Source organism: Corvus cornix, chromosome 3 (assembly GCF_000738735.6).
Source record: "Corvus cornix cornix isolate S_Up_H32 chromosome 3, ASM73873v5, whole genome shotgun sequence".
In the NCBI taxonomy this organism is placed as follows: Eukaryota; Metazoa; Chordata; class Aves; order Passeriformes; family Corvidae; genus Corvus; species Corvus cornix.
Window position 1 is genome coordinate 45290827 of NC_047056.1, and position 25259 is coordinate 45316085.

General features: G+C 36.8%; 1 protein-coding gene across 16 annotated transcripts in view; it reads left to right on the forward strand.

Annotated features, from left to right (window-relative positions):
• The window catches only part of RYR2 (ryanodine receptor 2), a 394774-nt gene that overhangs the window by 136720 nt on the left and 232795 nt on the right, over positions 1-25259 (forward strand). For 12 of the 16 annotated variants that reach the window (XM_039567939.1, XM_039567942.1, XM_039567943.1 and 9 more), the window contains exons 4-8: positions 1363-1383; positions 12684-12698; positions 22302-22376; positions 23128-23206; positions 23988-24100. In XM_039567939.1, coding sequence (XP_039423873.1) covers positions 1363-1383; positions 12684-12698; positions 22302-22376; positions 23128-23206; positions 23988-24100 — 303 coding nt within the window. The remainder of the gene's footprint in view (positions 1-1362; positions 1384-12683; positions 12699-22301; positions 22377-23127; positions 23207-23987; positions 24101-25259) is intronic. The other 4 variants (XM_039567941.1, XM_039567952.1, XM_039567945.1 and 1 more) reach the window with 2 other exon arrangements.

Below are 25259 nucleotides of genomic sequence, written 5' to 3' on the forward strand. Positions count from 1 at the left end.
TAAATCTAACTTGGTTATTCCTTACTCCTTTTTTTTAAGACAGCGTAGTTGCATTTTGATTTAAATCATTGCTTACTTTTATAATTTATCAACATCTTATCAAATATTTTCTTACATTGTATCTGTTTTAAAGCACTTAGCTGTTTTTTAGGAGACATTTCTGCGGCTGTGGTTGATAACAAAAGTCACAGTAAAGATTGCTAAAAAAATAAATAGGGGCAAATCAGAATTTTGTGTACTTGCAGCACTGAACAAAAATATAAAGCTGCTCTTTATTGGAAATGCATATTAAAACTGAGAAAATTTGCTTTAAATGGAGCTATTTTAACAGATGAGAACTAAATACATTGCCTTTTATTGCAGTAATTCCACAAGCAAGTTGACATCCAAATATTACTGGTTTTGAAAATTACTCCTGCTTTGCACTAAGCTATCTTAAATTATTAAACATTTATGTGGCATCTGCTAACAAAAGGTCAGTATGTGCCTGCAGTAAAACCACTGATGGCATGATATTCTGCAGCGTTTTTTTGTGCAAAGTCCAGAGACAAGTCTACTTCAGATATACTGCTCTTAGTGCCAACTAAGTATTTAATACGTAGTGCCATACTAACTGTTCTAGTAGATGAAATGTGTTGTAGTAGATATACTCAACCCTTTCTGAGACTGTAAGGTAGTCCAAAGACTTTTTAGAGAGATTAATTTAAAATCTGTTTCCTTAATGAATCCTGAAACAGTTTTGTTAATATAAAACCTTAAGCTTTTGGAGTCATTCTCACTTTCCCTATTGAAGAAAGGAATGACATTTTGGTGTGCTGTTCTCTGTTCTTATGCAAGATATTCTCATATGCTGCAGGTTGTAAGGTCAGGATTTGACAGGTACCCCTAATTTTAACTTTTATACTTGAGGCATTCATTAAAATGGCAAACCATGAATAGCAGCAATGAAACTCTTTCAAGTGAACGATGTTCACTAATGGCAGAGCTTTACTCAAGAGGAAATGGAGATATGATTTGTGGGATACTGTGTTCTGCATTTTTGACTGGTTGTTACTGAATACAGTGTAGAATTAATTCAGCATCAGTCTTCCTTTGCTGCCTGTTACCTGATTTTAGATGGACATTTTTGACTTCTAGACTTTGAAGTGCTTTCCACAAAATAAAGACAGAAAGTGGGGTATTGGCATTTTAAAGAGAAGATGCCAGGAGAATATCTTCATTACTAGAAGCTATAGAATAGAACACATTTTCTTTCATACTAGATACGTTCCTAAAAATATGAAATGTTAACTTCAAAATAGACTTTGACATGCTGTATTTAAGGAAAGAGATTTACTGATTTCTTGCTTTTTCTTTCTACAGCTAGTTGATGTGGAAAAATGGGTATGTGATTCTGTCTTTTATTCACTTGATCCCAAATGTTTCATGTTGCCACTGAGTCTAACCTGTCTGTTTTGATACCCTGTGTGTTCATGACCCTTCAACTTGCATGGCTCAAAAAAACCAAAAAAAGAGGTGAATACATGGTCATGTAAAATCTGGTCACTCCTGAATTATGCTACCAAATTTCATGTTACCAAAATGACTTTTACCTCTTAAAATTTGATCACAGAATTGTGTCATATAAATGTATGATTATTGCCTTTCAGTTTTGAGCCTTGCTGTCTGACGTTATAACTCCATTCTGTAACCCACCCTGTCTATTCCAGTATAGACACTGTAATCTTAAACTGCATGACAGTAAGATAATTAATACTGATAAATAATGTGTGATGCTCTGTGTAACTGCAAATATACAACATACATTTAATGATGGAGAACAGCTGCTACAGAATAAAAACAATATTTCCTAGATCTTAGCACATAAAGCACAATTCTCTGCTAAATGTGTTGTTAAGGCCTTTCCTAATGTGTCTGTGTATACCATACATCTTTGTTTCGGCATCTGATATAACTCCCCTCTGTGGGACATATTTATGTATGTTTTTCTTCAATGTAATCTCTAACACCAGTGTTATGTATGAGTTAGTGGTCATAAAATGTGTGTAGAATTGTTTGTTCACCTTGAAAATATTAGAAGCCTCTCTGAAAGCTTGGACTACGATAGGTCTCCTTGGTTTCTTATTACTTAGTCTGGGCTGCACATGACCAGAGACAACCTCAGATGTCCTCTGAAATATGACCAATAACATAACTGGTTGCATTTTATTTCAGCCAGAAATTGCAGAATTTTAATCTGTGATTATTACACCTTTATAGTAAGTAGTGACTCAAGTTAGAGCTTGCCTGAGACTCCTGTATGTAAGTACATTGTTTAAATAGTGGCTTAGGCTTTTCAATGCCCTTTCTACTGTACTCAAAAATATCTGTGTCATGTGACATATATGTTTATAATATTTATTAAACAATAACTGTAGTTAAGTCGTAATTTTTGCTAATTTTATCAGTATGACAGCATTATCCATATTCTGTGGATCTGGTATTTATGACAACCATCAATTCTTATACAATTGATTTTGAGTGTTTTTAGGCCATATCTTTTCATTTTGTCACATTTTTAACTACAATTGAGAAAGCTTGGTTGTACATCTTTATATTCTTTTGTTTTATTCCTACGAAGAATTTTGCTATAAAGAGAAAAAAACAGCAATAAAAAGCATGTTCAGTACTCTACAGGCACCACTCCTCATACTCCACAACGCATGAAATATGTGCCAGAATTTTATGGGTGACACTGACATTGTTTATTTTTGACCGAAATGTTCATAATATGTTAATGGAAAATGTAGTATTACTTGCATAAATAGAAATCAGATCTGCTGTTTTGGTGTTTTGTTTTTTTTTTTTTAATTCAGAATTTAGTAACATCAAAATCTTGCTTAGGGAAGACTGCTTCATCAAAATATGTTCTTAAACCATTTTGAAAAGAACTGGTTCCCATGAAAGCAAAGCTAAATGTGTCATTCCAAGATACATTGGGTAAAGACTTTTCCTAATAGACTGAATCTTTAATCCAGACAACCTCACTGATGGGTATGGAGAGGGTACTGGCTTTACTTCATATATAACATTATTCTCTCTTGGATACAAGCCCCAGTCTGGCTTGAAAAGCAGATTTTGACTCCCTCTGTAATTCCAGAGTGTTACCAGAGGTCTTATGGTGGACTGGAGGTGTAGTGAATTAATGCAGTAGAAAGCTGGCTGTTGTAAAGCTGCGTGGTCACTGAGGCAGACACCTCACTGTAACACATGTATTTCTTGATAAGCCATTTTCCAATATAGAACACACAAGGTTAATGCAAGTTATATCTGTCTGTGGAAACCTTAAAGCCCAAGCCCAGAGAGAAACTTCATGACAAATTAATGAGCAAATTAGTAGCTGAACCATGCTGCAAGCAGTTTCATGCTGTTCAAAGGATAAGCTAAAGTCATTCACCTCTGAGCTGTTCTAGCCTGTAAAGTGTGCTAAGAGAGGTTCTAGAGGAAATTATTCCGGTTCCTGCATGCTTCTGTCAAATTACTATAATTCTTCTTGTGATATTGTCCCAAAATCTTTATTCTACTTCAGGGATGTGCTGGCTGTTGAAGCTGGGTACAAATTAGATGGGTTTAAGATATTTCTTGAACTCTTGGTTTCATCCTTTTGTCTCTGAGCAGGTGTGAGTGTGAAGGCTTATAGGCCTGCTTCAGCGCAGAATCAAGCAGATTAAAGACATTTTACCAAATGTAAAGCCTAGTGGAAGTAAGGCTTACCTGTTACATCCTGGTTCCCATTTCGTATCTGAAAATGGCTTTTCTGCTTTTTATTAAACTACCAGGTTGGGGAACCCCCAATGTTTGATCAGAGGGACTTACTAAATTTCAACCAAAATTTAGAAGACCCTGAATGTATTTTCTTTACAGAGAAAATGACAGTAATGAAATAAGATTAGATTGAAAAACACATAGTGAAAGGAATTCCTTTAATCTCCCTGAATTTTTTTCTCTTTTAATATATTTATGAAATAAGGGAAATAATCTTAGTCTGTTTCTATGAATTAGCAATGTGCTCACCAATTTGTGATCTCAAAGGAGGTGTTGTATACTTGAATACAACAGGACTAATGTACTCACAAAAGCACCTGTCTGTCTTGACTTTCATGACAGCTGCTTAGCTCTGCAACAGGTTTCAGTGTAAGGATAAGGCATTTTCTTGTGTGTCTCTGGTGATGTGATAATTTGGCCTTTTTTACACATTTGATTTAATCTAGTTGGTAAATTATTTTGAAAGTTTGGCATTAAGAGCCATCAAGAATTACTGTTTTCAGGAGAGATTTTTCTGAAGAGCTTTTTACCTGAATGGAAATGAAGTGTATTGTTTCTTAAATTTAGAGTACAAGGTACAAGAATTTTCATGTTTACCCTGGCTGATGGCAAAGCTATGGTAATTATAACATTGTAGGATTGTTTTCAACTTTTAGACAGAGAAACCTTTTCTGCTGAGGGTAGTGGTAATTTTTTTTTCTCTTCCCCTCAAGTAGTTACTATGTTAGTTCAGTTTTATGGCTCTAGCAAAACTAGCTTTCAATTTCTTTGGGGAAAAGAAACTTGCAGAGTAATGAAACACACTTTAGACACTTTTCAAAAGAATTGCTTTCATTACAGAGACTTCTGAGCTGAGAAGTAGTGAGTAAATTCTCTCTTTGATAGTGTGGACTGGATAAATATAACAAATGGATTTTGACTTGAGGAAACAAGCTAGGGTTCTTGTAGAGGTTGGACAGAGCCACAAAACAAAGCTTCGTAAAGGGAAATGATTCAAGTAACGTGTCTTCAGTGCTACTAAAGTAATTAATTGCACATCAGTACTTTATAATCAGCATGATTTTTAGGCATTAAATGAATTATATAAGGACAATTTTTTCCTATAATTTCTTGTTCACAGTTCATTTGCTTAAATATAGATTGATTTTTCATATTACTGTGGGAAAATATGCTATTTCTGCAGAAATATTTAATACCCCAATATAAAGAATTTGCATTCAGATTTTAGACGTAACATAGACTGCAGAGGTGGCTCAATGTAGGGAGTAATACAAGCAGTGGTAACTCAGTTATTCTAATACACATCATGAAGGAAATGTGAGATAGTACTGTATGATGTTAAAGTGAACAGGCATATCAAAATGGAGTGACTATGGAAATGCTGCTTAAAGTGCTATACCTTCAGTGATAGTGTCAACCACATCTGTAATTCCATCCTTAGTGTACTGTATATTTTAGCAGATGTTAATTTTAGCCCAAGTCTAATTCACATCAGCAAAAGAAACTAATACAAACCTTTTCTAACTATACTTTTTAATTTCAAAAGAAATATCTGTGCAGATTGAATAAAACTTCTCAGTTAAGTAGTGGCATTTCCAAATGTATTCTAGGGTTCCTTTGGTGTTTCTCCTTTGGTCCCTAGTATAGATCTGAGAATTTCAAGCTGTGTTCTATGTAGCAATAGTAGTTTCTGTGAATTACTGCAAACTGTCTCAGTTTACTTGTTTTCAATACTTGTTGGTTAGGTTAACATAAAGATCTAATATTTCTACGTAAGCAGATGGAATACTATAAGAATTGTACAAAAGATATAGTCAGGAGATGACCTCTAAATTATAGGATTTTTAGCAATTTTCCTATTAAAAATTCCAAATAAAATAATAATATTTTTCTCCTTGCATCTAGCCAGAAAGCACAAGAATTAAGGTGAAATTATGATAAATTATAATAGTAAGTGATAAGCTATGCAAAAGCTGTCCAAAGAGCCAAGGAATGTAATGGCCCCAAACAGATGTAAATATTTACATTAAAAACACATCCTTAGTGTCCTCAGATAAAGCTTCAGTAAGTTTTAAATGTCACTATTTTGCTTTATTTTGAGAAAGAGGAAATAATTTGGATGATGAGTAGAATGATGGATGTTATGTTCCTCAAATATAATGATTCAAGATTCTGCAAACGTTTTTTTATTACTTTTTGTTTTTCAAGTCCTGTTTCAAGCCATACATATAATCTGGCTGCTGAATGTTCAGTTTAGCTCCTCCACAAGGATGATATTTGTTTGATACTTTGCATTAATATAAGTATTTGTCCCCAAAAGGTCAGATAGCATGTGCAACTGAAGACTTAATCAGTGGAATATAATTATTCTGTTGTTGGTTACATTCAATTACCAGTCCTACCTCTCAGGACAACTTCTGAAAAAATTGGATGCTAGAAAAACAGCATTAAAAATTACAGCACACTGATTTCTTTAACAAGTGAAGGAGAAAGTGGTGTTTTTAATGCATTTAGTCATCAAATTTGCATTGATTTCAGTTGTACAGGATTTAACAGAAACACTTATTTGTAGTCCAGAAGCACATCAGAAGTCCAAATATGTCAGTACCTTTCTTCTGGATGCTCAGTAGAGAGCCCCCAGTGGATTAGTGAATTTCAGTATCTAATGGAATATAGGTGTTCTGTACTTAATGTTCACGTTGAAAGTACTTTAGGGGTTCACGCTGTAGACAGGGTAGGATTGGAAAGTTATGTAAAGTCCTAATTATGTTCAAGGCAGGGAATCAAACACTTCTAGTGCTTAGTTGGTCTCATCCTATAGAAAATGTCAGCTTAATAGATGAATTGCATTATAGAAATGACTGTCTCTTCCTTGACCGTAAAGTAAGTCTACACAACTAGCCGACATTTACATGGCATAGATAAATTTCATCCTTACTGACACTTAAAACTCAGCTTGTTTTTAATATGTTGTTTCATACTGGATATTGCATACATCTGTGTTGTTCTTTAGGGTGTGTAGAATGTCCTATTTCAAACATAAACATGACCAAGCTCTACAATCATCAGGGCCGCTCCACTGATGGAGTAGGAGATTTATGTATAACTAATATAATATGTCATCATGATTTAATCTCTTTTACTTTTAGCTGAGTTAGTGTTGAAACAATTTCTTGTACTTGGTGTCTGTATTCATCTGTTTGTTTTGGTGTCAGTGTTTGACAAGTACCACCTTTCAAGAGCAACGGTATGTTGTGTTTTAGCCTGGCAGTTAAAGACCACACAGATGCTTAACTCACTCCCCGCATCCCATGGGATGACGGAGAGGGTTGTGAAAAAAGGTAAAATTCATGATTTGAGATAAAGACAGACAACAGAACAGAAAATCAAGTTACAGCCTGCAGTCTGCCACTAAAGGGATTGAGAAAAATTCCTTAGTGGTATCATTTGTAGCTACTACTTGGCTGCCTTTGCTTCTGTTTCATATTGAAATTCCGGCATGTTCATCATGGCAGCACTCAGTGGCAGTGTGACTTCATTCAGGCCAAGATAATCTACTGTCGGTCTCCACTAGAATTAGAATTAGAGTCCGTTAGAATTTCACACTGGCCATATGGAACTGTTAAAGTGGGTTGTCCTGATCAGTCCTTTGCTCTCCAGTTGGCTAATCACCTTATGGATGGGAATCGGGGAATCTTGGTTGGTGTGACACTGCTGCCAATGCACCATTGTGGTAGTGATTGGCACCTGTTCTTCAATCTCCAGCTGTTTAATATCCTCTCTTCGAGGCAGCTGTACCGAAAGCCCACTGATGCCCTTAAGGATCCTTGACACACCCTCTCCTAAGACAGTCTATGCCAAGGATGCATGGAGCCTCTGGGCCGGTCACAATGGAGTGCTTTTGCCCCTCATTCCTGGTCAGGCTCACTTCAACCACCAACACAGTCAGTTGTTGGGCTCCCCCTGTCACTAGAAATACAAATGGGAATTGAAGGTTTTGCAACTTTACACTGGTGTCTACTGAGCCAGACTGCTGGATCCACACAGTCCAGTAAAGTCCAGTTGTCCCTCTTGTCCATCTGTCTGCAGACAAGGCCCTTGTAGTCTTAGCAGTAGTTTTGACTACTCACTTGTAAATATGAATCAGAAGTCCGTTCAATCAAGAGTAAGATCAGTCATTCTACTCTGGGGAGCTGCCCACAGGAAACTGGGCCAACAATTTTCCTGGAAGAACCCAATTTGTGATTGTTTTTCCTTGCAACTCACATACTGTGCCCCTGGGACTGAGGTAGATTTTCCAGCTTAGTTCCTCATGTCCTCTCTGTAGTCATGCAGGTCAAACCACAGGGTGGTGGTGCTCTTTTGAGCAGAGGAAAGCTTACTTCTGATAGTTGAGATACTGGTCCGTACAGGTGGGGAGTAGGATCTCTGTGTTGCTGGACCCATTTTTCCACAGCTGAGATGATGAAGAAAGATTTTCTTCATATTTCTGGGGTTGGCCAGCCAATTCATTCACCTCCAGCATGGCCAATTTCCTCAGGTACTGGATACTTTTCTCCCTGGTAGTCCACTTGCCTACATGACATATAATATCTTCCTTGAAGGAATACCTTTCTTTCACACCTGACAGAAAGTCGCCTCCAGAACTAAGAACTTGTACCCCTTTTCCAACCACTTTGTCAATGCTTCCTTACTAGGAAAGGCATCCCAGCTGTTTCACTTCCTTACCCTCTAATTCCAGGCTACTGCTTCTGTTTTCCCCACATAGGAGCAGCAAGGTGACAATGGGCTTACCTAGACACTAGACAGGAGCTGAAATCTTTTCACACATCTCACAGCTCACTCAGGGAAAGAGATCCAGTGGCTGGTACCTCATTTGTGAGTTTTTGCTCACTCTTCTCCCTGGTCAGTGTGTGCCTCTCTTCCTCCTCCTGTTCTTGTGATGGCCCTGCTTTGGAGCAGTTTGCCTTGCCCACTTTTTCCTCCTTCTCCCTCTTAGAAGACACTCTTTCATCTCTTACTAAATGACTTCACTTTTGCTTCCAGTATTTCTTTTTGTGTCCTGAGGAGACTGATACTGGCATGTGTTGGTTCTTTGGTTCAGCTGCAGTGCCTGTTGCCAGCACTGGGGTAGCTGCAGTGCCTGTCATTTTGACATCAGATCCAGAGACCTTCTCTGCTCCTTGAGGTCACCGAATAATGTTGAACAGGGCTTGGTAGGCCTGAGTCAGGCTCAAGCATGTTGCAGTGATCTGTGTCTTTCTGGAACTGCCAGAATGACAGAATACTTTTTCCAAATATTTCACTAGTTCTTCAGGATTCAGCGCTTGTTCAGAGATGTAATTCCAAAATGTTGGTGGTGACCACTGTCCTAGGCACTTGCCTATACTATCCCACACACCCTGCCACTCATCACTATCCAGTCTCAGGGCAGATCTCTGGGTGATATTCTTCAATAGTTGTTTAACCATAAACAAGACCTGAAACACATTCAGCAGCCCTAGCAATAGGAACATGCTGGTTTGAACATCCTGAGGATATTCAGAATTCTCAAGTGCTATTGTAATTAGCCTGGAGGAGAGGAGGAAGATGGAGGAAGGTATCTCCCCACAGATTGACTCTCTGGGGAGTAAAGATAAAAGGTGTAATTATTAATAATTTCCGATAGATGGCTCCTGGAATACAGAAGTGGTGGCAGTGCTGAGTACAAACACCAGATTGGTCTCATGACCCTTGATTTTATCCTATCCTAATGCAGTGTTACAAAATACAACAAAATAATGGCCCTTAATCCAGCCTCCAGAGGTGATAAACAGCAAGACAGGGAAGGTATACCACAAGTAAGGTGTTACATAATGCAACTTTGAGAACATGTGCATCAGCTGTAAGAAAGATGACCTTGTTATCAATGCCTGTTGTGATAGGACGGAGGTGGTGGTTTTAATCTGAAAAGGGTCATTTTATATTAGATTTAAAGCAGTTTTTTATGATGAGAATTATGAGACACTGCAACAGGTTGCCCAAAGAGGTGGAGGGTGCCCCATCCCTGGAAACATTCAAGGTGAGATTGGATGAGGCTCTAAGCAACCTAAGGATTGATGGGGTTTAAATCTGCAGGCAACTAAACATTACACTGCTAGCTCACTGCCTCCCCAACCCCCAGTAGGATGAGGGCAAGAATTGAGAGAAAAAAAAGTAAAATTTGTAGGTTGAGATAAGGACAACTTAATAAGAAAGAAAACAAAATAATAACAATCATAATGAAAAAAGAATTAGAATATTCACAGCAAGTGATGTACAAGGCAATTGCTCACCACTCACCAACTGATGCCCAGCCAGTTCCTGAGCACGGCCCCAGGCCAGCTTTCTCCCCAGTGTGTATACAAAGCATGACTCTATATGGAGTGGAGTATCCCTTTGGCCAGTTTGGGTTGGCTGTTCTGGCTATGTCTCCTCCCAGCTTCTTGTGCCCTCGAGCCTACTCCCTGGCCGGGTGATAAGAGAACTTGAAAAGTCCTTGACTTAGTATAAACACTGCTTAGCAACAACTAGAATATGTGTGTTATTGACACTGTTCTCTTCCTAAATTCAAAACACAGGTCTGCACAAGCCACTAGGAAGAAAACTGACTCTGTCCCAGACAAAACCAGGACAGGAAGTCAGAATGACTTTAAGAAATTTGAAATTATATGTGCATTCTATCTGTTTAATTTTCATATATGCATTCTGAATTGCTAATGTTAGTCCAGAAACTCATGTGCACTATTGTCCTGAGACACAGAGAACAAGTGTTAAGGAGCAGGAAGTTCTTCCCTCTGCAGACAATGAGTTGAAGAAATTTCTTGTGTAACAGCCTGTTGCATACGTGAAGTACATAATTTCTGTTGGTTTTTTTTTCTCTTTCGCTCCTTTTTTCTTCCCAACATGAGAGTTAATGTTTCTCAAAGTAAGCATTCTCCTTTAGCTAAGAAGAGATTTCGTCTAAAAACCTTGGAGAATGTTCTTGCAGAGCACTGCGACAGGAGTGTCCAGAACCATTTGCTTGCAGCTGTGGCCCTCCCAGGTCATGATATGTAACTTCTTAGGCTTGGCCTGAACTTTCACAGGCACATTTGCTTCACATTTGTGGGCATAACATATGTTTAAGTGTTTGCCATGAAAACATTTTTGCAACAATTACATTTCAGAGTATTTCTTTCCCTGGTGGTTTTAAAGCAGTAGATATATAGATAGATAGGTGTTCAGACTTCCCTCACACACTGTTGTCTTCCAGGTTTTCTTGAAGGGGTCTGTTCATGGCACTGTCTAGCTCTAAGAATTACATGTAAATTATCTTAAAAATTATTAAGGAACCAAAGTAGCTCTAAAGAACATGATATGACAGATCCAAATAGATGACATTTGTTTCTCTCTTGTTTGCTGTAGTTCATTTAATACTCAACTGAAGAGAATGAATTGTTAAATCTGGTCTTCCAAAGAATCCAGCACAAGAAGCTGCTGTATCATTTTAGTAATCAACGGAAGATATAAACTATTCACTTTAATTTGAAGGTAGTTAAAAGACTACACTCAAGCAGATAAATAAATTGTCAAGAAGAGAACCAGAAGGTTTCACGGGACTGTTGTTTAATGTACTTGTAACATGGAAAAAGCAATGGGGTTGTGTAATTCTCAGAATAAAACTTTGTAGATGAATGACAAATGGGAGAGACTGAGGTTTTTTGACAGATCTAATGTCCTTGATAAACTAATGTCCTTCCAAACAGCATGTTGGCAAGTGAAAGTCTGTATTGACAAATATAGGAAAGGATTAATTTGAATTAATCATGTACATAAATTGTTTATGTATTAATGAATTTATACACATCCCACTGCAGAAAGCTCAGCAAAGATTTCTGTTCAGTTTCTGAGCCACACAGTAAAAGAAGCAAAATTTCAGAGTGACAACTACAAAGCTATTCTGATAACAACCAAATAGACCTGAAAGAAGGGAAGGAGAGAAAGTCTTTGAGCATTTTAAGAAGATTAGGTTTTATTTTTTTTTCCTTTCAGCTAGAACATCTTGTACATCTTTGAGAATAGATACTTCTCTTTGAAAAAGCACGTATGAAATGAAAGCAGCCAGCCTTTCTTGGAAGCTCTCTAGTTATAATATCTTTTCTTGTGGGATAGAGACCAACTTCAGTCCTCAGTTTCACCTTTTGTGATATCAAAACATGAACGGATGAGGTTAAATGGGGAAAGGTGGCCATAAATCTCTGACAAAGAAAAGCAAATCGCTGCACGTAACAGTGATTTATTCTTGGGCAACCTTCATGAAAATTAACCTAAAAATTACCATAATCTTCTTGCATCAGCCATGTGGCACTTGATTTTTTTAAAACAGCGCATGAAGTCTTAATAATATTTAAATTTTCTTAATTTATTTTGCATTTGCATACAATATGTAACTACAGTAGTGGTGTTGCTCTTCAGCACTGCACTTTGAGTGCAGGATTTAACGACTCACATTGTACTTAGTTAGAAACTCATCAGGACAAGTTGTTTAAGATGATCAGACATGGCTCCTGTTTTACCTGTACTCTGTTTTATCTTTAAGCAATAGGTAATTCATGTGCTATATTATTTAAAGTGAAGAAAAATCTGAGAAAACTATTGCAACAAAAAAAGGATAAAGCCTTGTTCTGAGTAGCTGTTTTGCTTTCCAGCACAAGCTATAATTATGTTAATTGCAATGATAAATGTTCCTTTTAAATGTGGTATCTAGTGAGTGTATCCCACTCACTTTTTCAGGGGAAACAAATCCCATTTTTATGCACCTGAAAGCAAATATTCATTTCACGATTTCTCTTTTTTTTCCCCTTCTCATGGATCTACAGAAATTTATGATGAAGGTAAGCAAGTTAAACATTTGGTATTATACTTCCTGTGGATTCCTACAATTTAATTTAATTAATGCTAATTACTAATTTTTAACATCAGCATGAAACTCACCTTCTTGAACATAAAGCATACCGGATTTTTAAAAAAAAAAATAATTTAGAAACCACAGTGACTGGTTTGGTTTGGGGTTATGGTTTATTTAGATTGTGAAGGACCAAAGGCAGGTCGTGGAGAAAGGACTTTTGTCTGGCTTCTCTAATTTTCACTTCATACTAATCCTTTTAGTGAGAGTGTAGCATTATGTGGTAAATACAAAATCTTGAGACAATGAATAAATAACAGAAGTTACAGTAAAACAGTTGGGCATTTTGGAAAGCAGGGACAGCATACTGTTTCTTCTGTCACTAGAATGCTGCTCTGATTGTTTGGTGTCTCACCTGTGGGGTGGGTGGGGAGCCCTTGGGGTGGGACTGCCACTGCCTCAGGTCAGCTGGCATTTGCTGGAGCTCTGTTTCTTGGGGCTGCTTTTTTTTTCTTTTTACTTTTTTTTTTTTTTTTTTGGCTTATTAAGACTATGACAAAGCACTTGGTGAACCTCCAAGCATTTTGAATGACAGTAAACAATTAGCTGCAGTTTTCTCCAAAATGTGTTGCTTATCCATTTTCTACTTTAATTATCAGTCTATTCCCAATTCAACTTCTAAACTGATTTCTTTACTGATTTTCATTCCCTAAGAGTTTACATTTCTGTGGTATGGTCTAGCTTCACTGTCACTCTCCAAAAGTGAGCAATTCTCAGCTAGATAAGCAGTTCTATTTTAAGGGCTGGATTTAATGATGTCAGAGGAGTTTTCTTAGCATGATTCCTCTGCTGATCCATCTTTTCTTCCCACTCGGCTGTCTGTCTTATTCTTTATCTGTGAGGTTCTTTCTCAAGTGACAAGGATGATTCACATTCCTTGTATCATACAACAACAGAAAAAGCTTAGTCACAGTCCTTAACCTGTGAAAAATGCCTCCCTCCTCCACTTATTTAGCTCTAAAATAACCAGGAAGATTTTTATTATTTCTTCTGTGTCCTATGCAGATAAGGAGCAGAAGTATGGGGGAAGAGAAATCCTCACTAGGCTAAAGGAGAAATCGATAAATTTTATCTTCCTGGGCAATTTTTTTTTCCAAAACACTGGAAATGCTTGAAAGTAGGCAGTTGTAATGGAATTATTGCCTCAGCCATAAATATAAATGTTTTACATATAAAGCTGGAAACAGACAATCAATATTATTTAATTTTGATTAATTTTTACTGCTGTGTCTGCTTTTCATTTTTGTGAAGTTTCCCATTGCTAGGAAAGTGATAACATAAATGTAGTGTCAGAAATATTAATCATGAAGTGTATTTGAAGTGTTTCTAATTCTGCCTTCCAACAGGTCAATATCAGCAAAATTGGGATCATTTAGCATGGTGCTGGCACAAATATTTGTTACCATTACTAATCATTCCAATCTTTTTAATGTAGATAGTAAAATATTTCTGTGTTCTCAATTGAATAAGACTTGCTTATGGGTTTTTTTTGGCCAGCTGATTTATTCAAATTCAGATTTTTATGTGATATTTATATAGAGCATAATTAGACATTGTGATGCAGCTTTTAATTCAAGCCATCTTTAGGAAACCTATAGTTTAGCTAATATCTTTTTTCTGTTTGTTTTTTTTTTGTGTTTTTTTTTTGTTTGTTTGTTTTTTTGTTTTGTTTTGTTTTGTATTTTTGGCCTGGCATAAAGTAGGAGGTAACTGCTGATCAAGTTAATAAAATGAGTTTGTTCTGTTAATTTTTTTTTCTTACTTGTTTTTGTCACAGTGGCCGGCCATCATTATCTGGGAGTAGGTACCAACAGTCATCAATCATACTTATCTCCATGCCTAAATTTTTGCAGCATTTACTGTTTTGTAGTGAATTTCATGGAAAGTCAATAGTGATTTAAAAGTAAAGTATAAATACATGAATATGTATAGTATATAATGTCTTGAGAGATTCAACTTCTTGTTTGTTGTTCTAATGTAACGGTGTGTAGGCTACAGGGAGAGAGGGTTTAGGTGGTTTGAAATTCACCCTTTGGTATTGCTCTTATGTGATAGGAGCAGAGTGAAGGAATATTAGCTCAATGCCTCACGTCAGTGAATTTATTTTCTTTGCATCTTTACATTTTAGCAACCAAAGGCTATGGGTTTGGTGACAATCAGTGAAAGTGGCAACCCAAGGGCACAGTAATTGCAGAAGGGTTAGCCTTTTTATTTTCTTTGGTAGAAGAATTCAAGGGTTCTGGGCCTGGATGCTGTAACTGTGGAAAGGAAATTCTGTCTGTTTTGTATCAAGATTTTAAAAGAAAAGTAATACCTGTATGAGCAAGAAGAAGATGTAAAACTTCTTGACTTACTCTATGTAGCTTTGTAGTCTTTACTGCTTGCAACATTTTCAAGTTCTCTGATGTTGCTGAAGATTTAATTTCCCAGTGTTAGTATTCCAAGCATAAGTTGTTTAGTTTTGCCTGACTAATCTTGTCTCACAAGCCTTCTATCTCTGTTCCAGGGTTACTTCACAAGTTCTGCAGTGATTCAGCCTGTTTCCACACACTCTGTTTTCACCACTGCTTGGGAGGGTTTTCTGGACTCTGGTTGGCATTCATCTCACAAAACTGAAATGCCAGACTTAGAGCCGTGGATATCCTAAGCTCTCTGTGTAACCACAGAATGCTCAGATTCTAGGTGGGCTGAATTACTGACCAAAAGCTCCCTTTTTCTGTCCGCTGGCTATGTAGCTGCCTTAAGTTACATTAATCTGGGTGTTTTGTAATCAAGTGTATTAGGTCTGGCTGAGATGGAGTTTGTTTTCCCCACAGCAGCCCTCACAGTGCTGTGCTTTGCATTCGTGTCGATAACACACCAGTGTTTTGGCTATTGCTGAGCAGCACTGGCACAGCATCAGCACTGTCTCTCCAATTTTCCACCTCTCATCAGCAGGCTGATGTGGGAAAGATCTTGGGAGGGGACACACCTAGGACGCTAGACCCAAATTTACCAAAGGAATATTCCATACCATATGATGTCAGCTCAGATATAAAAACTAAGAAAAGGAGAAAGTGGAGGCATTTGTTATTTACATTTGCCTTCTGGAGCAGCCATGATGTGTGCTGAAGCCCTGCTTCCCAGGAAGTCGCTAGACATTTCCTGATGATGGAGAGCAGCAAATAAAATCTTTTGGTTTTTTCCTTTACTTGTGTGCATGTATGATCTTTCACTTCTGCTTTAGTAAACTGCCTTGTTTTCCATCTTACTTTCTCTCCCCTGTCCAGATGAGGGAGTGATAGAGTGGCCTGGGGACACCTGGCATCTAACCAAGGTGAACCCACCATATCAAGATGTTTTTTTAGCTTTCCATTTTCAGCTTTTAATGTAATTGATCACAGTGGTATTAAGAGAACAAGCCTTCCTGTATTTTCCAGCTGGTTGTTGCCTGGTATCAGAAAGAAGCTCTCGTTAGTCATCTGAAGTTGTGTTCAGTGTGAAAAAGTTTAGACAATATTTAAGTATGGGGAGCAAGAGGTCTCACTGAACACTTACCTGTGGTGGCCTCCTATTCTAGGCAGCTTTTAGAACTGCATCATTGCTGATTTTAGATAAATACAGACCTCCATCAACATTTGTCTAGAACATGTTAAGAAATTGCACATTAATAATGAAATCAATAGGTGAGTAGTTTTGATTGCTATGGGAATATTTTGAGAATCATCTCATCTACAGAAATGGTTGTAGTATCATGCAAATATTTATGTATAGAATCATAGTGAGATGGTTTTAGATGGTGGGATATCCTCCCCTGCTATTCCTCCCAGGTCCTTTTAGTCTTCTCTTGATTTCTTTCACTTTATGGCTAATTCTGCCATCATGGGGTTTTCCTTCTCCTGAGTGAGGATTCAAAAGTTTTCAAAACCTGCATTTATTCCACTTCCTTTCAATAGTTTTCATTTTGTCTTGTGGACTGCTTAAATAGAAACCTTTAATTTGCTTAAATGAAGAAAGTCACAAAGAATTTTATATAAACAAAGCACATTTCTTGTGCATTCCCTGGGGTTTCTTTTGTTTTTTATAACTAGGTCAGAATAAATACTTGTATTAGCCTGCTGGCTTAAAAGATTTCATCAGCATCTTGATAAAGGCGTTGATGCCAACAGCCTTACGTCTCTGATCTTGACACAGGTTGTTTCAGACTGGGAACAGCATAGTCCAGGACCTGAATATACTTTTACTTGGAATACATGGTAGTTGATTTTTTTTCAAGCCAATACATGTGGTCAAACCCAGATTTCCTATTTGATTTCTCTTCTTAATGGATCAAACCCAGAATTTCAGAATGTAATGAATTCTCTTGAATGAAAGAACTGACAGCTGCAATGTGGGTTCCAGGGAATTCTTTAGCATTTCCATCACTGGTGGGTGCAATATCCTGCTTGACTTATTTCTCTGGTGGTGGTGGGTTTACATTTAAAAGGGTTCAAAACAGGTATTTTGTGTTTAATTCTATACTTCTGCTTATGCATTTAGTCTAAGTGTCTGGATTTAGAAAGAATTATTTTGTTTTAAACTGTAGTTTTCTAGCAGTGTAAACTCCTGAACTTCATGAAACTTGGAACATCATCATGATGGAGAACATAATGCCTTTTGTATTCGTATTTGCAAGTGTTTTTATGGAAGTATAGGTGTCGTATGTTTAACATGCTGTTGCCTCCAGCATCTGGTTTAAGTTCAAGATGGCCATCGTTAGCATGTTCCATTTTAATGAAGTCTGAGTAGTCAGTGCTTTAAAGGACATGTTTTACTCCAATGTAGACATGCAACAGCCACTTATAGTCATATTTAAAACTTTTACTGGTATCTTGCAGTAGTTACCTTGAAAAACCCTTGTGAAGAAAAATGGCGAGCATGTTGCTTCTTTTATTGTACAGCCGCTTTACCATCTGCAGTGCCATGAAAGCAGTTGTGTAGTATTTTTTTAGAAACCCATTAAAAGCAATATTTATTGGTCACAAGTTCCATCTAGACTGTCAGGGCTGGATCTGGGGCACAGAGGAGATACAAGGCTGAGCAGCTGATTGCGATTAGGTCATGCTATACCGTTATTGTAAGTTACATGGACTGCATTTTTGAAGGATTTACTGATGTAGTTTATTGTTTCATTTGATTTTTAAAAAACAAAAAAATTTTTTAGGTCTATCAAAGCTATTTTTCCTTACATTTTAGTCTTTGTAATGTCATTTTCCCTATAGCATGTGTCAATAATTCCATTCTAGTAATATGGACCCTTCATGGAATGAAGCAGGAAAAGCCATTACATTGTTCTTAAAAGCTCACTGTGTTATCTTGTATGAGTCTTTCTAGAGTGCGAATCAGTTCCCGTATACACATTCAGTATTTTTAAATTGCTTTTGTGGGTGACTAGACTTGTTTGAATATCCATGTGCTAAATGCAGTTGTTGTCAGGCTTTTGCCAGTAGATTTCTGAATAATGAAATTGCAGAAGCTTTTTCTGTAGATATGTAAAGCGCTGAAATAACTGTCTTGTTTAAATACTTCTAAATGTTTTCACATGGTTGTTTTTTTCTGGTACCTTCCTGAAGCTCAGAGCTTTTTCTCTTTTCTCACACATTTGAAGATTGTGTAGACCTGTGAAGAAAAGTCAGCAAAAAAAAAAAAAATCAGCATTTGCTTGCAGTGGAGTTCTCACTGGTCTAAGAGATGTTTTTCTCTAGTAGAAGCAAGGCTGTTATTGTGAAAAGAGTGGAAGGGTAATGGCTGACTCAAAATCATGGAAGCCACAAGGTTCTTCACCAACTTCTGAAAGGTCTCGTTGTGAGAAGCACAGATGGTTTTAAAACATGTATTAAACCTGATCATGATTAATTTCCTGCAGCTTCTCATGTGTGTCCATGAGTGCAGCAGTGCAGCCATACACACAGCAGCGCAGGCTCTGTTGTGTGAGTCCTTTGGTGTGTGAGGTGATTACATGTCTGTGCCTGTGACAGTCATGTAATGCAGAGTTGCGCTGCTACAAAGGGATTGTTGAATCAGGTAGAACGTATCTTACTGCAGGATTGGTACTCATGGTAAAATGGTTACTTTTTTGTTCTATCTTTGCAGATTTTACTAGATAGTTTGTAGGCTGTAGTTTTTTAATGCTTTTTTGACATTTTAATACTCTTTCTATTAAGAAAGCATGGAAAATATATTTCCCAATTTTAGCTTATTTTTCTTTATTTTGGTTTACACTCTTTACATCGAATTAAACAGCTCAGATCTTAATAATCTATTCTCATTGCCTGGTCTTCCAATGTATTGAACTTGAAAGCTGTTTATACTTTTTTGAGTGCTAGTTTATTCAGCTCTAGTTCTTGTTGTTATATTCTAAATTGCCTTTTTTTTAGAGATGAATTTTGGGTAATGAGATGACTGCAAATTAATCTTGTATTCCAACTGCAGAAATATTGGATTAGAGATGGGCAGTTTACATGAAGTTTTCACAAGCAGTGTAAATTTGTCTGTCCTGTATGCTTTCAATCTGAAATGATTATCTTTAGTGTTTGCCAGTTCTGAAGGCTTTTAAAGTCTTTTTCTAAATGGCACATTCTTGGGGAATAAAATGAGAAGAGTTTTGTGTTAATATAATTGATACTCCTGAATGGCATAAGCTTGTAGATCTTCAATGGGTAAGTTCTTCTTTGAAAACAAATGTATTTTTGTTCAGCCTGGTTTTATTCAAGGAATGTATTGTTCAACTTGGAAATTACTCTGAAAATTGGAAATTAGAAACATAAAGAAAATAAGACTAATGATAAATAATATAATTGTTAGCAACTGCCTTGCATTATAATGCCATTCATATATTTGTGCAAAAAATCTGTGGGGATTATGGATTGAATTAGTCAGCATTGTGGCTTTCAAGCAGTCTTATTTGCAGAGTCTTCTGAAATGTTATTATTGCAATATTACAAGAAATTGGTAAAACTTCTGTGGCAAATCTCACCTTGGATATCTCATCTTTGCCACAGAAGTCCAATTGTTAACTTTTAAATTTATTTTAATTTTTTTTAACATGGAAAATTTACAGTTTTCTGCTGGAAAACTTTTTTTTTTGGTTTTTTTTTTAGAAATCAAAGATTATTTCAGTAGGCAATCATGGTGCAACAGCTACTAGCTATGCAGTTTCTGGCATAAAGATAAATGCTGAATATGTAGTTATGAAATGAGCCATTAAAATAGGAAATGAACTTACAGGTATGTACATGTCCTGGAAGACAAGCTCCGACATGGAAGGCAGTTCCATAGAGCTAGCTTTGTTTTCTAGCCTTTTCTGTATTTTTCTGTTTCCTCTTTTCACTTTTCCCCAAAAAGAATGGTTTGATTATAATTGCCTCTCAGAAATCTTTAAGTGGAAAATGCTTAAAATGTTTTTTACATTTAAGAAACAAACCACAAACTTGCTTGCATTCTTGTAATGGACAAAGTAATACTAACTAGAAAGAGTGGCTTTAATCCTCTTGGAAAAAATTTATCTGAAAACCTGCTCTTCCATTTTTCATAAAAGTGATTGAAATTTTTTAGAGCCAACCATTCTCCTGTTCAGCTACAAGTGAGACTTTAACCAAATAAGTGCTAGACAGATAAATCAATAGGGCCAAAGTGAGGGCAAGCTAATATTGCTGGGATTTTGTTGGTCATGCTATTCTCAGCTCTTGTGTAGCAGATCTTTATGTTAGATATCGAATTCATGGATAGTAAAATAGCATACTTTTGATAAAAATACTGGTGAAATTTTGAAATTTTGTTCGTATTACTGATTTTGTTAGTTGGGTACCTATGTCTGCTGTTGATAAAAATTGCAGGTAAATCTGAAATGCTGGTAGGGCAGTATGCTCACAGCAGTTTTTTTCCCTCTTCCTCAATGTGATGAGTAACAGACATTCAGTGTTCATCTTTGGCACAGTGGGCCTGACATTATCAAATGCCTTGTTCTTTCCTTGTGCCTTTGGAAAAAGTAGGGGTGCTAATGGTAGTTCAGAGCTAAGTCTTCATATCTTACAGTCGACTGTGCCTGTAACAAATGCCATGACTTTGATTATTTCTTAATAAAAATTCATGTCATTCAGTCTTCCAGAGAGATTTTTCACTGTGCCTCCCTCCATTTTGACTGCTATGCAGTTTGTTGAAAGTCAAAATATACCTTGTGTCCATCAAGCTGCTTTTTTCTCAATAAACATAAAAGCCAAAAAATCTTGGTAGTTTCTCAAAAGCGCTAAAATTATTACTTTTGAGGTGCTTGCTGTTTCACCACCTATCCCTCTTTTTTTTCCTCGACCAAGTAATTCAAAGTTCAATAAATACTAATACATAAAAGATAAAGAAGGGCAACAAAAAAATATGGAAGGGAAATAATTGCGTGTTGCCACCATAGCAATTCAGTTAAATTGATCTTCAGCATTAAAATGTAGCTGCTGGAGATGTAGGATAGTATGATTTTTTCTCATTTATTTTGTAATTAATCTGACGTTCCAGTCAGACAGAAGGTCAATCTACTATGGTAAAAGAAAGGGTATAAATACCATGTATAAGAAATTAAATTAGGATTCCTATATGATAGAATAATGCTGCTTATGGAGTTGTCACATTTATAGACTAATAAAATACTTACTTATCTCTGCTTCTTGAAGAGTGTGCTGTGCATAATGTTACATGAGTTGATCTGTCAGAGAGGTATGAACTTATGCTCTTCACAATGTTTTGTCAGACAGTCTCTGCTCCTTTCCAGTGCTAGTCATCTGCATTTCAGCATAAGGAATACATACATCTTCAGCAGAAGTTGAAGGGTTATTCATGCTCTAACAAGATTTGTTTGTTCTCTCATGAGTGGTTAAACTGATTATTGATAAATAGAAACTGTAGTGAAAACATTGGGGATGGTTGCAGTTTCTTGGAATAAAAGTGAATCTTATCACTTTAATTTTCTTTTACTCAAGATTTATGCTGTGTTTCTCAAGAGGAACAATTACTTGGACATGATTTCTGAATTTTCAGAACCCCAAATGCTGTTGAGGTAGCTGGGATGTCTGAACATTTACCTGTCCTAGCAGATAAAGATTTCTGTCTGATAGTATTAAAGCAGTGTGGGACAAGCAGTTTGCAGTTTAATGGTCTTCAATGTGGCTGGTGGATACTCTCTGGTAAAAAAAGGAGAATATTCCACAATCTCCCTCTGCATACCATCTGTGTAGAAAAGTATATAATTTGTAGGGAAAGTGGGTGAATATGAAGACATTTAACAATAGGTAAGTATGTAGAGGGTAGCATAACACACATCAAAGCTGTTCTTCATAAAGGCTACCTGCTTTCAGAACAAGGAAAAAGGATTTGAGATTTTAGAACATATTTTTTACCAAATTTTTACAATTTTTTTACTAAGATGGCTCAAAGTACAGTTTTCTCTCATCTTTCTTTCTTTCTTTCTTTCTCAAAAGGCTCCATTTTACTAGAACATACCAGTATATCATTTCTCTTTACCTTTCAGTCGGCACAAGGTGGTGGGCATCGGACACTGCTCTACGGGCATGCAATCTTGCTGCGCCATTCCTACAGCGGCATGGTATGTAACCACATTACATGAGTTGGGAGCAGCAATGATTTCTTTTTTGTATGAAAGGTATGTTTGAAAGTGCCCAGAATATTGCCATTTACTGATATCTGGAGAATTACTCACATCAGAGGCATTTGACTGTGGTTCCTAGAAACCATTGTGAAGGGTAGGTCCTTGGAAATATGAAAACAAGCTGGTTGTATCTGGGTAAGTGCCAAAACTAAGTCTGGCTCCCCTACTGCTGAATCCTCTGTTTGTCAGTTGAGTTGGGGAATTTTCATATCTTTCCCCTTGGATATTCCATATTGCATAAGCTGTGACTGAATCTGCAGCTGGTATCTTGCCGTCAACCTGAGCATACGTTGGAGACTGAGTGGAAAAGGAGATTCCTTCTTACATGTATTTTGGACAGAAGTCTCACTTGGAAATTCCCTGATGAATTACACAGGTTCTAAACTCCTTACCTACAAGTGAGGATTCATGGAGCTGAGATTTGATGCAACTCCTTCATTTCCACTCTTACTATTCCTGTCTCCGTGAAAAGACAACCTGGGTAGACTGAGGTTATTTTAGAGCATATATTTTTGTCAAGTCTCCTTGAGTGCATTTCAGTTTATCATGTGTACATGTTGTTGGTAATAACTGATGGGTATAATCTAAGAATATTTAATCCTGTGTTAGTAGGTTGATGGCTTTTTGTATTTCAGTGGATTATCGGAAGTGAGCAGAACAAGTATTGTATGCTTTTTTCTTTTGATAGTATCTATGCTGTCTCTCTACATCTCGATCGTCAATGGATAAGCTGGCATTTGATGTAGGATTGCAAGAGGACACAACAGGTAAACACTAGTTTAAAAGACTGTATAATGAAGAATACTGTCAATCTAAAAATAAAAGTCTAAGAATTGCTTATTTAGATTGTTTGCTTGTTTTTTAAAACCTTGCTTCAGATAGGAGTAGTAAGAGTAATAGCTGCAACAACTGAACAGTTCAAAGATCTGAGTTCTTTCCTGAAAAACAAGGTTATAGTTAAAGAAGACACATCTGAAAATTAGGTTTATTATGGGAACAGAATTTGTGACTTTAGTACTTATACATATTTTGGGGAATTAGAGGCACTAACAGTCAGTAGAAGTGGAAGAACATATTTGAATTTGGATTTATGTGATGTTTCAAATATTATTTTTTGCGGTATGCAAATGCTTATTTTCATTGCTCTTAATGATGGGTTGCTCCCATCATTTCTTTGTCCTAATTCTCAGCAGAATATTCTCCAATGCCTTTTCTAGAATCTGGAATGAAGGTGACAGGGAAGTGCTTTAGCCAAAGCATCCTGGACCAGGTTGCCTAGAGAACATAGAGAGCAATCATCTTATTCAACTCTGGAATCACTATTCTGGAGGTCTTAGTCTTTTGCTTATGTGTATTATTTAGGGCTGAGTTTCCAACAAGGTGACGCAGGAATGATACTAGTTTTTGAGAACACATGGAAACTTGGTTTAGCTAACTGAAAACTGGATCAGAACTTTCAAGACTGAAACAAGTGTGACAGTAATATCAGTAACATTGGGTCTTTTCTTTCTTGTTTCTTTCTTTGCTGTTACTCAATATTGGTATTAGGTGAGGCTTGCTGGTGGACCATACATCCTGCTTCCAAACAACGATCAGAAGGAGAAAAAGTGCGTGTTGGAGATGATCTGATTTTAGTCAGTGTCTCTTCAGAAAGATATTTGGTAAGTTGTATAAAAATATCTGTACAGTGGTTCTTCGGCAGAAAAAAAAAGAATTAATGAAAGTTTTGTAATGAAATCTGGCTTACATTTCCACCTCCTAAAAGTAAAACTTAAGGTGCTTAAACTGTTTTTCTTAAAAGTATTTTGCAAAACACACTGAAGGTCTGGAAAGTGTGACTTTGATATAGAGCTAATCTAATTTTTGTTCATTTCAGTAGTGGAATAAGTGTTTAAAAATTTACTTAGATGAAAATAAGAAAATACAGAAAAAAAGAAATCTCTTCCAAATTGCATAATTGAGATGCTTAGAATCTGTGTGAGTGTTAGGTTAACAACGCTATCATATTTATTACAACTTTGTATAAAAATTTTGGAATGTCTAACTTAGGTAAGTAGGATTTGTAGGCTTAAGAGGTCAATATTTTATTAAGTACAGTGTAATATATAGAGCTACTGATATGTCATAATTAAATATAACTAAAATAATGATTATATATAATTGCAATATTTTACAAGTTATTATGCCAGCTGCTTATTATCACTGGTTTGTATAGCTGTCTTATTTATGAAGGGGTCTCCCTTTGTTCTGTAATGAAGCAGGTCAATACTTTAAGATGAATTTCTTTTGGTATTCTTGGTGTTGCAATCACCTGAACTATTCTTTACGGCAAAAAGAAGGTGAAAATAAGAGAAAAGTAATTGTGCTGGAAGCTTCTGAAAAATCAGCCTCAGTGATTTGGCATAACAACTTAAAAAAAGATTCTTTAACAAGGAAGCATTTTGAGTTTGTCAAAAATCTGTCTCAGATCTAGGAGGGCACTGAAGATGGTGAAGGCCCTTGAGGGGAAGCTGTGTGGGGAGCAGCTGAGGTCACTTGTTCTGCTCTGCCTGGAGAAGAGGAGATTGAGGAGAGACCTCATTGCAGTCTAAAACATCCTCATGAGAGGAAGCAGAGGGGCAGACACTGATCTCGTCTCTATGATGACCAGGGACAGGGCCCAAGGCAATGTCCTGAAGCTGTGTCAGGGGAGGTTTAGGATGGATATTAGAAAAAGGATCTTCACCCAGAGGGTGGTTGGGCACTGGAACAGGCTCCCCAGGGAAATGGTCACAGCACCAGCCTGACAGAGTTCAGACAATACTCTTGGGCACAGGGTGT